The sequence below is a fragment of the Echeneis naucrates genome, chromosome 1 (genome assembly GCF_900963305.1).
Source record: "Echeneis naucrates chromosome 1, fEcheNa1.1, whole genome shotgun sequence".
NCBI classification, from domain to species: Eukaryota; Metazoa; Chordata; class Actinopteri; order Carangiformes; family Echeneidae; genus Echeneis; species Echeneis naucrates.
The window spans coordinates 8,217,475-8,233,586 of NC_042511.1; the positions used below are offsets into that span (position 1 = coordinate 8,217,475).

The following is a 16,112-nucleotide window of genomic DNA, read 5'->3' on the forward strand; positions in this document are numbered from 1 at the left end:
ATGTCTGTAGCAGGGGATCCAAAAAGGTTGGCCTCATGACACGTAATGTCATCTTATGGTTGATGAGTACAAAGGAGGCCACTTCTAATTATATCTATCTATCACTCTCTCTATCTACCTGTGTGTGTGTGTGTGTGTGTGTGTGTGTGTGTGTGTAACATATGCATTATCTTATTCCTGAAATTTTTTTAACCCCTCAGATTCATTATATGAGCGTTAGGAAACACAATTAATAAACACAATATCTAATGACAATTTCAATAAGAGCCTTGTAAAATATTCTAAGAATCCAAAAATGTTTGACTAAGGTTTAAAGGGTTAAATAGGCACACTAATGGTGCAGGAATCTCTCTCTCTCTCTCTCTCTCTCTTTATATATATAATTGGCTGTGCAGCCTTATTATGTCCAACACTGCAGACATGGACTCCTCTCTCTCCCACCCCCACAAGCCACGTTTCTTCCTCGTGCTCCAGCACTCTCTCTCTCTCCCTCTCTCTCCCTCTCTCCCCCCTCACTGAAACCTGATCGGCGCTCTAACGCACGGCAGTGAGGAGTCCTGGCGCGCCGCACTGTTTTCGTCTCAGGGATGCTCCGCGCAGACAAAGGAAGGCGGTTTGCGTGGCGCGGGTAGAAATCACCATCCAGCCAACACACGGACGAGTCGCAGCTTCAGACACACACTGCCACATCACACACCAAATCACTCACTGCGCTTCAACATGCATTCAGGACTTTTGCTGCTGCTGCTGCTGCTGCTTTCCTTGACGAAAAGTTGCTGGTGCGCGCCGCCGCAGAGCTGTGCGCCGGGGGACGAGTTTCTAGGTAAGACCACCTCAGCCTGGACCACGGACCCACACGGATCCAGCACCGTAGGAGCGACACAACACAAACTAGCCCTGACCCAGCACACATCTGGAAGGGTAATGTGGAAACCTGAAGCCCAAAACGGGGAGACTTCCGGTCCCAGTCTCCCCTAAAGTGGACAGCCCAAACGGTGCAACACACAGTGTGGAGTAAATGTGAAAAACCTCTGGACGCCAGGTTCACACCGTCACCTGCTGGTATTCTTAAACCACATCAACCTTTGTGGTAAACAGATCAGCCAGCAGGGACTCCGTCTCCGGGCTGTGTGTCGCCTCCTAGCGTTTTCTGCTGATGTTTTCATGGTTCATGCCTCCAGTTTACTGTTTGACTTCTTCTCTTTCACAGGAAGATGCAGCAACAATGTTCAGGAAGAAAAGCGTAGGTGGACTATTTTGAACTTTTTACAGCTTTGCTCACCTCCAGCAAATCACATGTTCTATGGCAGTTTCTATTCCAAAGTATAAAAAGTGATTGCAGGTGTCCAAAATGTTTCGTCAGGGCTCGGCTGGCCACGTAAAATTGAATCTTTAGTTGGATTTTCAGGCCATGACCTGATCCAGAGGGCTGGAAAGTGTTAGAAATACCAAATCCTGATGCAAGATGGGACAGGTCTCCTCTGCAGATAGCCAGGCTGGGGGCGGGGGCGGCTGAGGCCCTTGGGCTAAAGCTGGAGAGCAAGAAAATTTATAGAGCTTCAAAAATCTAAAATCTCCCATTTAGTTTTTTTTTTTTTTTTTTTGCCCCATTTTGAAATACCAGGTGCTACGTCAGTGAGCTGTGGTAGGTTTGCAACAGCACAGTGTTTCTACCACTTCTATCACAGATGTGACACATAAACATTTTTAACCCCTAAGGACATTAAGCTGTTTTCCAAAATTGTCCTAGATCCAGCAGTGCCCTAACACAATGCCTGTGCCTCCTCTGTCCCCGCAGCTACCTGCACAGAGCTGAACCTGGGCTACTGTACTGGCATGGATTACTCTCGGTAGGTCCCAGAGGCTGGTACTCACATGAGCGAGGAGTTCAGTGCCAGCACCGAAGATTAACCAAACATTTGAAAGCATTTCTGTTATTCATTTGGACTGAGTTTTTATTTGAAGTGGCTTGACATCGGACACTCAGCTCCATGCTTCAATCCCTGCTGCTCTAGAACCATATTCCCCAACATCCTTGGCCACCGGAGCCGTATGGAGGCCGAATCCGGGGCAGAGTATCTCCTCTTGAGCGTCATCCACGGCCTGCTCAACGGGGAGTGCTCTCCTGAGATACGTCTGGTGGGCTGCTCGGTACTCGCCTCGCCCTGCAGGGACGACAAGATGATCAGACCGTGCCGCAGCACGTGCGAGGCATTGAGGAAGGACTGCATCCATGCCTTTGAGGCCATCGAGATGGCCTGGCCCTACTTTCTTGACTGTGACCGCTTCTTTGCCAGCGACCAAGAGGGCTGCTTTGACCCACTGGCAGGGATGAAAGGTAAATGTTTCTTTTTGCTCTTCGGACAGATCTGCACCTACTGCACTGTGAAACAAACACAGCACTCTTCTCTCCCTCCCCAACCTTCACATCACTCCTCCAGCCAGACAAGAGGTTGCATTGTCCAGCCTTTCTCCCGAAGAACCCAGCACCATCATCCAGTTCACCTACACCTCCAATGCCCAGATGTACAGCTTACTGAAGAGGACAGCAGCCAAGTGTTCCCAAATCTCTCATGTCTACAGCATCGGACGCAGCAACGAGGGCAGGGATTTGCTGGTTATTGAGTTCACCAACAACCCTGGAGAGCACGAACTATGTGAGTAAACTGGTGCAGTGTTTCCCTGATTACTTTATTTTTATGAGTGTCTATTCCCTTTCCCCTGTTGTGCAGTTCATATCATACATAAAATGTGTTTTCTTCTACAGTCTCCAAAATTAGGCAGAGCTGAGCTTATCGCATAAACTTCAGTGTCTTACATGAACACCCTGAAACCAAGACAGAACATAAAGCTACATAACACAATCCGTTATATAAACTCAGGAAAAATCCCTCTTGTCCTTTATCTAGTGCGTATTCTGTAAAATGTGACTGGAGTTTATACCGGACTACCGGATTTAAACTTTGTTTTCTCAGCTTTTTAATTAGACATTTGTGTTTTTGTTTTTTTTTTGTTTTTTTTAAACGCGCATGGTTCATGCGTTGTTGGTTCATGAATCAGCAGCAGTCGACTGCTACCTCTGTGTTTTAAACCAAAATACCATTTCATAATCAGTATGCGTGTATGAGCTGCGCAGGGTGAAGTCTAGACAGACAGGGGGGCCAGAGGCCGGACCGCTGGGCCGGCCACCACAACACAGCCACATCTGTCTTCCTTCCTCTCACTTGCTCTCTTTCTTTTTGATGTCCTATTTTTTTCGCATTAAGCCAATTTTTGTCATGGCTCACTGGGACAAGTTCTGGCTCTCCTAAGTGCCACTGGCGATGATTGTGTTATGTTGTTGGTGTGGTGATCGTGTCAGCAAGCAAGTGCTTATTTAAACATCCAGCAAATACAGAGCAACATTATTTATATTTGGACTTGTGTTTCTGGTGATTTGGTTAATTGCTACCTTCGTTTCTACGACAGTGCAGTTAATCAGATGACAGATAAGACAAAAAGATCTGCTGTTGGGATCTAAATTTGACTGTACCACCGCTGACATGATGCATTGTGACACTTTTCATTTCCAAGCAGTATATTGAGTTCTCTGATTTGATCCAAAGAATAAAATGAATGGATCTTGGATCGAATGACCACAGGGAGTGAGTCACTCAGTGACAATTACAGTCTGGTTCAGTTGTTCGGAGTGTTTCATGCCATACAGTTCAGTGATTTCATTTGATTTGATTTAAAGTGTACACTATAGCTATGCCCCAATTCAGGGACTGCATCCCTCCGAAGACACAGTCCCCGAAGAATCTAAGAATATACAATTGTTTCACAAAATGAAACAAAAGCACCTTTGTGGCATCATTAGCTCTTTAGCTGAGCTAACACCCAATGTTTGCTTTTAAAAGTGTAATCTTCAGGTTCTCTGGCTGTGTAGCTGCCATGATACTTTCATTGCCATTGTGGCCAGTGGCTATAAGAGATCCAGCCATTGTTGCTCAGAAAAATAAGACACATTCACAGCTCTCTGAAGGAGCCATCAGTACGGGTCAGCCTTATCGCACTGCTGTTTCTGCCTTTCAGCAGAGACCAGGTCTGGAAACCAAAATGCAGTTACACAGGCGTAAAGAGAATTTTATTGATAGACCAGGAAGAGAGTTTGCTAAGGTGTTCCAGGAAGCCTGGCTAGTGTTGCCTGATAGGCAGGGAGGCAGCGAGGCGTGCGTGAGGGCAGGGAATGGACTGGTGTGAGCAGAGCCAGCAGACCCAAGACACATACTTACACAACTGACACGATAGACAGGGGGAGACGGGGAAATCGCCAGGGGCTGACAGAGGTGGAGGGCTGGACAGCTGTGCTACAATCTGTGTACAGAAGCTTGTGCAACGCCAAGACCAACTAAATAAGATGATTAGAGCCTCAGCAGATGATGGAGACCGAAGCAGAGGTTAAAATCGAGGGAATGCTGGACTTAAATTCATGTTATTGACTCATGTTCATTTTCTTCTTCTCTGCTATATGTGTATACAGGTAACCACAGCTTTCTACAGGGGGGGCCTTCAGTCTTTTTACTGTTGGTTTACAGTTTACACTTTGTTCACTGGCAGCTTTAATGGTGTTTGGTTCTGTCTGTGAACTATAGTGGAGCCAGAGATCAAGCTGGTGGGCAACATGCACGGCAATGAGGTTCTGGGCCGCCAGCTGCTCATCTACTTGGCCCAGTATCTGTGTTCAGAGTACAATCTGGGCAATCAACGAATTCAGACCATCATCAACACAACCCGTATCCATATTCTGGCCTCCATGAACCCCGATGGCTACGAACTGGCCGCCTCAGAGGTAGACGATAGAAATGACCCGGAACTCAGCAACCAGGAAGTAAATATTGTTAACAGTTAAAAAGACAAACCGCCATTATCCGTAGTCAGTTCACTGTCTCTTTGGCCTGAGCTTGGCATGTGGAGGTGGAGGACTGAGCTATTCAGCTGATGGTTGTTGGTTCAGGTTGTGAAATGTGACTCCATGGAACAACCTAATGGCAACATTTTCACTTGTGAATTTTGTGAACAACTTTTGTGAGGTTCATTTTTAAATATCTAGCTGAACTCCACGTGTCTCAGTGATTGACCAAAACTGATGGTCCTCTTCTGTCATAGGGAAATAGTTCATTTAATAATTGTTAATGATTTTAGTATCAAGCATTTCATAGATAGTTTAACACAGTGATTTATTCAAAAAGAGTGAGCAGAAAATTGGTATTAAGAAATTGGTGTTAGAGGAAAGCTGCTAAATCATCAAATATTGGTAAGTCTCGTAATTTCCTCAGTTGCTGAACAGGATGGAAGAAATTTGAACTTCTGAAGCCCTCCACCTCCGACCTGTCTGTCTGTCTGTCTGCATCTAGAACTAGTCCTCCCACTCCCAGAAAACTCACCAGACAACGATCGCTGATCACTGATCTCAGTGTATGCAAAATAAAATTACATTTTTAGTTTGAATCTAGTAAAATTCGGTAAATATGTTCTTACACCAAAGCTGGCAGTGGGAGAGCTGCATGCTGTCTGCATCTGATGTTTACTGAACAGGAAATGCAGCACTAAAGATCGCTTCACTAACTCTTTTAGCAACTGCAGAAGTCTCTTAGCTTTGTTTAACCTGCTGTATATCTTATTGTCCCTGTCACTGACGCTCTGCATCCATATGTGCTGTAGACTGATCATGTGTTTGCTCAGATGAGTGCAGCAGTCACCTGACAGAGGATTGTTAAAACTATGGGGACATTGTGAGGTCATCAGTGAAGATCATCTCAGTCAAAGCATGTAATGTGCAATCTGAAAAGCAGCTTAAGGTGCGGCGCAGTGTTATCAAAGATCCAATGGAGGGAGACATTTTACATGCATGGTTTTTAGGCTGGTTTTACCTGCACGAGCAATTCACAAGCCATACATGGCTTAAACATTAATGAAAATATTAATGTGTTCAAATGTAAACATTATTATGAGGTCAAGCTACTTGAAATGTATCCATGTACTGTGCATTGCATGTATTATGGCAATTGTTTGGCAAATTTGTTTAATTTAGACCTTAAACTGTTTGATTGCACTGTGTATGGTAGCACATTGTGCCACAGTTTGGCTGGATAAATCATAAATGCAGATTTAGCTCATTCCTAATATTCACAATGGATATATGGTCTTGTCTACGTGTTAACAATAGCATTAACAAAAAATAGTATAACATTCCTTGTACGTTCCTCCTCTTTGACTAATATTCATGAAATATTTTTTATTTTGTCTTCATATAATCGCCATAATCACTGCTCCCTCTAACGTCTACACATCATCATCATCATCTGAATAATCACCACCGACATGCTCTAATGCTCCCAGTCGTTCTAACCTAAACGTTTCAGGGTCACTTGTTGAATGGTTGGACCAATGGCCGGACAAATGCCCAGAACATCGACCTGAATCGGAATTTCCCGGACCTCACCTCCGTCTTCTACCGGAATCGGCGCAGTAGGTTCTACCGTATTGACCACATTCCCATCCCTGATGCCTACTGGTTTGGAAAGGTGAGAGGACATTGATTTGAAGTCATCTGAATTTATGGACAGGAACCTGTATTAGACATTTTCCTCTGAATCCCCCCCCAAAAAAACCCAATCTAATTCCGCCTCTGGACTTTAGGTGGCACCAGAGACCTATGCAGTAATGAAGTGGATCAGGTCACTGCCCTTTGTTCAGTCTGCCAGCCTCCACGGAGGGGAGCTGGTGGTCTCTTATCCCTTTGACTTCTCCAGACACCCCCAGGAGGAGAGGATGTTCTCGCCCACTCCAGATGAGCAGGTATTGGGGATCTATTTGTTGGAATGGTAGACATATTGCTAGCTTTTAAATATTCTCTGTCTCTCCAGCTTAATGATGTTCCCCTACTCAGGTGTTCAAGCAGCTGGCTCGTACTTATGCGGACGCCCATGCCACCATGTCAAATAATGACACGGAGAGGTGTGGGGCCTCATTTTACCGAACTCGGGGCATCATCAATGGGGCGCTGTGGTACAGTTTTGCTGGTGGTAAGATTCAACAACTTATGAATAGTTTATTTGTACCGCTCACACTGCTTGGGCTCATTATGTCTGTTGCACATATCCTGCAGGTATGTCAGACTTCAACTACTTGCACACTAATTGTCTGGAGATCACCGTGGAACTCGGCTGTGACAAATTCCCACCAGAGGGGGAACTTTACCCAGAATGGAAGAGGAATAAGGAAGCTCTGCTCACTTTTCTTGAGTCTGTAAGTGGCTTTTTGAAAAGTTTCCTAAAATACTTTTTTAACAGTGCATTATTTAATACAACTGATTGTAAAGACATAAATAATTTGTTAAATCGACAACTTCAAAATAAACTTATTAATTATATGTATATATATATAATTAATACATTCATTTTGATAAGCGGGCAGCACAGTGGGATAGTGGTTAGCACTGTTGCCCCACATTAAGAGGGTCACGGGTCCAGTTCCCGGCCTGGGGCCTTTGTGTACAGAGCTTACATGTTCTCCCCATGTCTGCGTGGGTTTCCTCCGGGTGCTCCGGTTTCCTCCCACCAAGCAGAGACATCATGTTTGGGTTAACTGGTGACTCTAAACGGTCTGTAGGTCTGAGTGTGAGTTTTGATAAACTTCTTATAATACAATTCATGAGCTTTTTTCTTTTTTTTTTACTTTGACTTAACAAAGTGAATGTATGTATGTTTATTTTGTAGTTAAATGATTGTCAACCTATTATTGCGACTGTAGCCAGTGCATTTTGTGTAATTATTCAGTGCCTAACAAAACTACTTTTACATGTTGCATATGGATGTCCACTGTGCTGCCGCTGCCTCTTCAGGTTCACAGAGGGATAAAAGGAGTAGTTAAGGATACTGAGGGCAATGGGATAAAAGGTGCTACTATCTCTGTCAGGGGGATAAGGAAAGATGTCACCTCAGGTAAATGTTTTTATGTGTGTGCTGTTTTATGTCATTTTTAGACAAGAGTAATGTCAGTTGCAAAAATCTCTCCAACCTTTTATCTCTGTCTACCTCTTTCATTTGCTTCACTGCCCATCCGGCATATTTCTTGGCATCCTTCTCTCCAGCTGAAAATGGAGATTACTGGCGACTGCTGAACCCTGGTACTCACATCCTGACAGTCACAGCCAAGGGTTATTCCAGAGTCAGCAAAAGGGTTCATCTGCCTAACAACATGAACAAGGCTGGACGTGTTGACTTTGTCTTGGAGAAGGTTTGACTCTTCGATTTATGTGTTCAGTGAATACTGCACAGATCTTCATCAGTGCATCACATATTGACCTCTTCCCCCATCCTGCATCCAGGTCCCTGTGGAGCCTGATATCGATGACCATCTCTTCCCCACAATAGACACATGGGATCGATTTGATCCCTACAACCAGTTTGAGCGCAACAGCGAACCACACATTGATGAAGAAGGGATCGAGAGGGAGGAGAAGCCGTGGTGGTGGAACTATTTCTCCCAGTCTGGCGTCTCACCTCCAAACTGGCTGCTGAGAAATGTCTAGTCGCATTTTGGGGACATTAAAGATGCCAGCGTGTGCTACTGCAGACAGAGGTTGGTGATGGATGGTGCCATGATGGTGCCAGAGCCATCAGTGTAGTGGGAGCTGTAACACTGAAATCAGCATTAACCAAATAGAATTCTTTCAGCCTCAAAGGATGTGAACAGGCTTTTTCCTCCAGGCAACAAATTTAAATTGGGCTGGTGAGAGGAGTTTGGGCCAATTTTGCTTCACAGCTGCAGCTGAATTGTTTAAAAATAAAACCGAACCACCGAGAGGTAAATTCTCAAAGGCCCATCTATTTAGAAGATCATAAAATATAATAGTATGCACTTATTTTAAGAATGTAAATATAGATTAGAATTTCACCTGGGATGGCAGGCAGCTGTGTGCAAGGAGAGTAAAAAAAATCATTCAGATTTGAACTTTTCTTTTTTTTTTTTTTTTTTAACCAATCAATTCCACATTTCTTTGTCTTTTTCTTGTCACATTTTATATAAAGGCCTAAGTGATGCAAAGAAATTATTTGGATCATTAACTGCATCTGGCATTTAGCTGCACATTTCTGCTCTAAGTTTGCAGTAATATAGCGCCAAGTGTGAGCAATATAAATTCCGCTTTGTCTGTTTTCCACAAGCATCAAAAATAAATAATAAATACTTCTGGCATATATTTTCTTATGTTTTTAATGTAAAAAATTATAAGGCAACATGAGAGTTTAAAATATGCCTCAACTGTTCTACACTCGTGATTGTAGTGATTGATCACCAGAGGGAGCCAGAGACAATCCAAAAAATTATCTTTTTGTCTATTTTATTAAAGCCAAAGGTGAGTAGTCTAATTAGGAAGAATTGGTGTTGGAGATGTATGTCTTTTATTTGTTTATAAATTTATTTAATCTTTTGTGACACATGATACTACTTTCATGTTGACTTGATATATTATACAGAATCAAAATCTAATGTCAAAGTTGAAAATGGTTCTTTTTTTAAATAGTTTTTTGTTTTTAATAGTCTGTCTTTCATAACATAATGCTAATATACAGCTGGCTCCTGCTGTATCCATAGATCTTTACAGCGGAAGCCTTTTCTTTCTTTTCTTTTTTTTGTGTGGCAAATCAAAGACAGACTGTTTGGCAGATGCAGCTAATCTGACTTCACCTCAAAGGGTGGTTGCTTTCTCACATTAGTCTATCACTCAATGTGCATGCTCACTTGTCTGAAACTGTGTAAAGCAGTCAATGGACAGTGTCAGTGGGTGACTTTCCTCAGCAACAGTTTTGACCCCGGAGAGCGTGAAAAACACAGGAGCTCTGAACATTCAGGGCCAAACTCCATGAGGCCGCACACCAGTCAGCCATGACAGCGAGTCAGGTTAACTCACACGGCTCAATAATGTCATTGGTTCAATCTGTGTGTCCAACAGGTGGATTTGTCCTGTTCAAAAGTGATGACTGTCCTCACATGACTTTTCTCAGTTTTAGGGTTTGTTGGTTTAATTGGTAAAGGTTATGGGAAAATGTGTGGGATTATTTTTCCGACGTTAACAGAAGGCTGACTTCGAAATGTGCAGCCACCATGAGATTAGGATATTTGGTACAGTTTCACTTTCTTGCACATCTTTGTGGTGACTCTTGAATTTGTGCAGTGCTGAGGTAGTGCTTAAAACAGTCCACTCAACCTTTTTAAGCAATAATGTAATATATGGTTACAGAGAAACTCATCATCCCCGTTTCTGGCCAATGGAAACGTACTGGCAGAGCTTCATAAGGGTAAAGAAAAACGATACTTTTCAATTTCCATTTGTACTCCTCTGTGCCTTAGCCAAGGTAAGAGAAATTAGATGTTGCTGATAATATTTTGGCGCCTTTTTAACAGTGTACATGATTTATTAAACTTTATTTGACCCAAAACCTGGACAAATAAAACCTCATCAATTATCATGTGGGTTCTACTAGAAATATTTCCTCCTTTTGCTCCGCTTGTGTATGTGCCCTTTTCCTCGCATCCTAGCAATAATTCAAGAGATAAAGTAAAACGTCTCTTGCACTGTTGTTTCCTTGGATCCTGGAACACAAGCTGGCACAGCTAATTAATTCGAAACCTGTATCAATCATGCACATATGGCCAAGGGTACACTGTAGAGCAACACTTATAGAGGTAATGTCCATGGAAAATTAAAAGCCCACACTTATATAATTGTGATTACAGACAATGTAATAATGACCATGGGCATACACTTAATCCGTGGCTTGCTCTATACTGCGCAGTGTCTGTTTATTTAGGTCTTGCAAGCGTAATCCGCCTGTGCCACCTGCATCCTACAGTTTATCCAATCGCCACAGCTGGAGCAGAGGCCCCCAGCAGTATATCAATAGTATCTTCTGGGGACCCGATCACGTGCAACCTCTTCTTACCTAACAGTCCATTTGCGATGTTTCTAAAGCACACTGACCTGTACTTGAACTAATGTATATGATCGTATTAAACCAGGGCACAGCTCACAAATCACTGCTGTAATGATGATGGAAGATGGAAGCCTGCATGTCATATAGACTGTTTTAATTATAACATTCAGGCAGCTAAAGTAATTATTGACCTTATAGGTTGGTCATATAAACTGAGGGTGCAGGTTTTATAATAATTTTAACACAGTAAGTGAAGTAAAATGCTCATTGTGGGAGCACCAATGAACTAAATTGAGTCCGACGTGAGTAATCCAACAGCAGTTATTGTTGGACGTGACGTTAATGTTGAATGTCTTATACTGGAGGTCATAATGTTCATATCCCACAAATCTGGATGTAAATCATCAGTGGTATAAAATGAAACGTACAACCCCCACGGAGGTCTTGTCTCTTGTTACAGAGGCTGGAAGTCTGGAGACATAAGCTGTGATTTATAACAAAATATGATTTCTGCATTTCTGCCAACGTCATGATGTTTGTTCACTGGGTGACAATAGCTTAATGGCTGAGTCACTTTATGAGTGATGAGCAAACAAAAGTGTCTGCCAAAATGTTTTGATATTTCACTTGAGCAATGTGTGCATTTGTGTATGAGTGTGTCTTTGCTTTGTGCGGCTAAGGAAAACTTGTTCAAACATGCTTCCATATGTCAGTTAGGACTGGACATTTCAATCAGTCCCTGATCTGATGATTGATGGGCAGATGTGGCTTGCACCGCACTCACAGGCTATTCGAGTATCTGAATTTACTCATTTTATAACTCATTCATAAATTTCACAATGGAATGACAAAACTTCTTTCACTAATTTCGGCAAACAGTTCCACAATGCAATACACAATTTACACATTACAGATATAAAACTTTCCAGCTCTGTGGTGAAATCCCAGAATTGTTGTGGTTGAGATCAGAAGATTCTGAATGGTTACATTTCATGTTTAACAACTAAATAAATAATAAAGGATATTATCATAAGATAATAAAATAATATTGAAAGATTTCCCTTAACCAAACTTTCAGTTATTTCACTACGTTTATTGTCATAGCCTGGCTGAGCCCTTGTTGTTAACAGTTATAGTGCTATTGTGTTAACACTGTACTTGGTTTAACAGTTACAGAGATGTGTTACACTGTGAAGTGTATCAGTGGCTGCAGCTTCTTGTGGCAGTGATTCGTCTAAGTTGGTGTAATCAAATTCTTGCTGCTTGAATTACTCCCTCACATTTCCTGGGATTTCTCCATTTTTTTTTTTTATTTGTTTATTTTTTTTTACATTCACTCCTTCCTCTTTCAACCAGATTCCAACAAGTACCGAACACAATGAGGATTAAAATAAGATGGTCCTCATTAAGAAACTATTCGCTGTTATAATTCAGTTGTTGTTGGCAACTAAGATAACTCTAACACCACAAGCTCTTCTTCTGACACTGGACCAGAATAATTTTATCAAACCTGTAGTGGATGTCATCTAAAGAAAGATTAGTCATCTCACTGAGAGTTTTCTGTCTGTGTTTTTTAAAACAGAGGCATTTAATTAGGGTCCAAATCTTGCATAAATTCAGATTTTAAAAATCAGACTTATTTTGGTTTGAGATTCGTGTTTGGACAATTGTGTGGTATTTATTTCATTTTTTGCCCGATTGGAGGCCTGTTCTTAATTCTGTATAATAATACAAAGCTAAAAGCTAAAGTAGTATTTCAAACAAGGCATTACTGCTTAGCTTTTGCTACTGTCACATCTGCAACGCAGGAACAGAAGAGGAAGAACCTGCCATCTGCATGTTGGAGGCAACCAAACAGAACTGATCTCTGAAGAGGATTCATTGTTTGGGGACATGCTCATTGTTTGCAACTTTCAACCGAGCAGAATCTATGACGGTTGTGGCCGCTTTCTACAGCATCTCTACACTCGCGACCTCGACGACATTTTGAGACTTTCCCAAATTTCCTTCTAAAACGTCTTGAATTCGAAGGCACTTATTTTTTGCCTCATCAGTGAGCCCCATCTACAGCTAATATTTTAGTGGGAACAAGTTATGATACATTTGTAGATTTTCTTTTCGAAAAGGCCATTTTTGAATCATGCTATAATTATCTTCTTTCCAAGGCAGCATGTTCCCAGATGTCTCCTCCTTATGTTCCTGGAGTGAGTTTCCATCTGGCAGACTTCCACTGAGGTCGCTGCCTCTCCCTCTCTCTCTCTCTTTCTCTGGCCTCCCCAGTGCACCATGTAGTCACTTTCAATCTGACTGCATCAGCTTCTAACATAACACTTTTTAACAGTCTGCATATATAATGCAAATGCCAAACCACTTTGCTCTAAATTTCCTCTTTCTTCCCTTCTTACCTTTTCTCTCCCTCTCTTTGTCAGCCTGTCTTCCATTTCTGTAGCTATCTAGCTGCTATGCCCCCAGAGTGGAGGCCTGCTCAATGTGGCAGAGATGATTTGTTTGCTTTGCAATTATTTTCCGTCAGTGGAGACAAATGGAATCATACTGCATAGAAAAACCCACATGGACAGGGCCGGAGCGATGAATGCAGTGTAACAGATTAATATGCATCGCCCAAAGATAAAGATAGAGATGGGGAACATTGGGCACCTTGTGAAAAGAATAGATAGCTTCACAAAAAAAATCTCTAAGGTCTGTGCTGCATTGAAACATATTGGTGTTAACTGGAGCTTTAAAGTTCATGTTTGGGAGCGTCAGTCTGTTAAAGCCATGGGGCTTTGGGGCTTTTGCTTTCCCCACAATGTGTGGTGCTGCCATATTACTGGTTACCTCATGTTAGCTAGTCATCTGTCGGCAGATATCTGTCTCAGGTGAAGGCAAGGCAAATTTATTTCTACAGCGCCCTTCATACACAAAAGCAATTCAATGCTTTTTACATACAGAGAACATGCAGAGAAAAGTAAGAAAAGTGACATGCGTGAGGAGACAGGAAGAGAGAATGAGTGCTGAAGAAAACAATGCCTCCATCATGTTTCCATTCACCTGCTTTGATATCTCCCAACCCTGAGGGAGCGTATATCTCCAAAGTGTTTAACTATAGTTCTGTTGTTTTGCATCCATTGATTTATGACTGCTGTAGGCTGAGGCCATAAGCGATGGGACAGATTCCATTGTTTATTACTTGTGATTATCTCATCAGTAGAACAAGTCATGACAGTTGTGCGGTTGAAGTTTGTTGTGGCAGGGTTAGAATTTGACAATTCACTGCATTCACAAAATTTGGGTTTAATTGTTTTGAGTATGGGCAGCACGGTGGCATAGTGGTTAGTGCTGTTGCCCCACAATAAGAAGGGCCTGGGGCCTTTCTGTTTGGAGTTCGCATGTTCTCCCCGAGCCTGTGTAAGTTTCCTCCCACCGTCCAAAGACATCATGTTTGGGTTAACTGGTGACTCTAAATTGTCTGTACGTCTGAGTATGAGTGGTTGTTGGTCTCTGACTCTGTGTGTTGGCCCTGCGATGGACTGATGACCTGTCCAGGGTGTACCCCGCCCTCACCCAGTGTGAGCTGGGATTGACTCCAGCACCCCTACGATCCAGAAATGGATAAGTGGTCGAAGGTGAATGAATGAATTAATGTTTATTTTACAATAAAGTATTCTACAGTACGACTGGTTATTTTGGCTGTGATTTGAAGGCTGCAATAGGAATTTCAAAAAGCTGTGACAGTTTTTAGTCTTGGTTAAATGCTCAAAAAGTCAATGCTAGCTTGAGGGCCATGAGTGCTTACCTTGTTTCTACTTCTATTTATTAGAAACAGAGATTTTTCCCTCACTTCAACTAAAACCTAAATATATAGAAGATGCAGTCCTGGTCGCTGCATCCACATAAAACCACCATCATACAACTTCTGTCTGTTTACGTGCTTACATTTTGACGCTTGCTCGGTTGGAAAAAGGGTTGGCAGTGAAGATAAAATGTGTTCATGTGTACAGCTGAGCAGATATGGTTAGTTCACTGTGTTTGTTCTGTGCTTATGAAAGTAAAATAATAATTCTTTCAACAGTGCTGATAAATACGTAAGCAAACTTAAAATGTAACAGCCTATTGACAAGAAGTGGGGCTTGTGGGCTTGTCACATTGTTTGTTTTCTCCTGCCTGCCTTTCTCTTGAGCTTTCTTCTCCTGTGGCCTGAGTGTGGGTCTGGAGTGGCAGGGAGGTGTGGCCTGGTATTAGCAGCTGAGCGGCACCATCTCCTCTTCACCATCATTCCTGCACTTAAGAGAGTCCCAGGTTCAGCCCCAGTGTGTTTCCCCATGCTTTTACAGACTGTGCCACATCGCCACACCTGATTGCCTGCCAAAAACGTTTGTGTTCTCTGTCGTTTTGTTTTTTGTTTTCCCTGTTTGTCACCTCTTTTGGACATTGTATAGTTAGCCTGAGTGCCATTCAGCCAGCCTACCTCCCCACCACTTTTGGTATTTTTTTCTGTTGTGGGACACTTTATGTGGTATGGTGTTTTAGTGTGCTTTGTATTGGGTTGGGTTATTTGTATATAATCCACTGTGGTATTGTTCCCAGTCTCGGGTTTCTTTGACTCTGCCATCCTGGGTGTCAATCCAAAGGCGTAAGCCATGACATCTATATTTTCAAATTGAGGTATGTAGTTACAGGACTAACTAGAGATGAAGGATTTCCCCATATGCCCCTAATGTGTGATGGACACAGACTGGACTACAGACTTTTTCTCTGCTGAACTTTCAAACTATCCACAGTAAAAGAGATTAACCTTTTCTACCCAGCTCACGTCTCCTTTATTTTTCCCTTGACTTCTGTCTTCCTTTCTCTTCATGACCCTGTCTCCCCTTTTCCAGTGTCTGTTGACTATCCCTTGTCCTGTCTCCCCACTCCCCCACCCCCCTCATCTCTACTCTCCTCCCTCCTTTTATACGAAGGGCAGGTTCAGGGGTCACCAATTACTCGGAGAGGACTGAGAAAGTTGTATGGGTTCTGCCCTCGGGGCTGCCATGTCGCATTATCATCAGGGCGATTGCAGGTATGCAGCAGCCACCGGCTGCACAACCACAACCTCAGGCCCAGCACTGGCCGAATAGACTCAGCTAAGTT

The 16,112-nt window shown here is 42.7% G+C and overlaps 1 protein-coding gene across 2 annotated transcripts; it reads left to right on the plus strand.

Moving 5' to 3' along the window:
- The first annotated feature begins 581 nt into the window (after nucleotides 1-581).
- Nucleotides 582-9,223, plus strand: cpz (carboxypeptidase Z). 2 transcript variants are annotated; one of them, XM_029502248.1, is made up of 13 exons: nucleotides 582-823; nucleotides 1,211-1,243; nucleotides 1,799-1,850; nucleotides 2,016-2,338; nucleotides 2,442-2,657; nucleotides 4,635-4,831; nucleotides 6,405-6,566; nucleotides 6,682-6,840; nucleotides 6,932-7,067; nucleotides 7,151-7,290; nucleotides 7,886-7,985; nucleotides 8,135-8,280; nucleotides 8,372-9,223. In XM_029502248.1, the coding sequence occupies exons 1-13, from the start codon at nucleotides 721-723 to the stop codon at nucleotides 8,573-8,575; spliced, it is 1,971 nt and encodes a 656-aa protein (XP_029358108.1). In that variant the 5' UTR covers nucleotides 582-720; the 3' UTR covers nucleotides 8,576-9,223. The 2 variants fall into 2 exon arrangements, 1 of the variants encoding a protein (XP_029358108.1); XR_003840738.1 differs by lacking the exon at nucleotides 7,886-7,985 and having other exon boundaries at nucleotides 4,635-4,870; nucleotides 8,372-8,512.
- The last annotated feature ends 6,889 nt before the right edge of the window (nucleotides 9,224-16,112 follow it).

Bases quoted from the DNA above. Each gene is read 5' to 3' on its own strand.
- cpz (XM_029502248.1), top strand. From the start codon at position 721: ATGCATTCAGGACTTTTGCTGCTGCTGCTGCTGCTGCTTTCCTTGACG. The intron at 1,851-2,015 runs GTAGGTCCCAGA...CTGCTGCTCTAG, and splicing joins ACTGGCATGGATTACTCTCG to AACCATATTCCCCAACATCC. The intron at 6,567-6,681 runs GTGAGAGGACAT...TCTGGACTTTAG, and splicing joins ATGCCTACTGGTTTGGAAAG to GTGGCACCAGAGACCTATGC.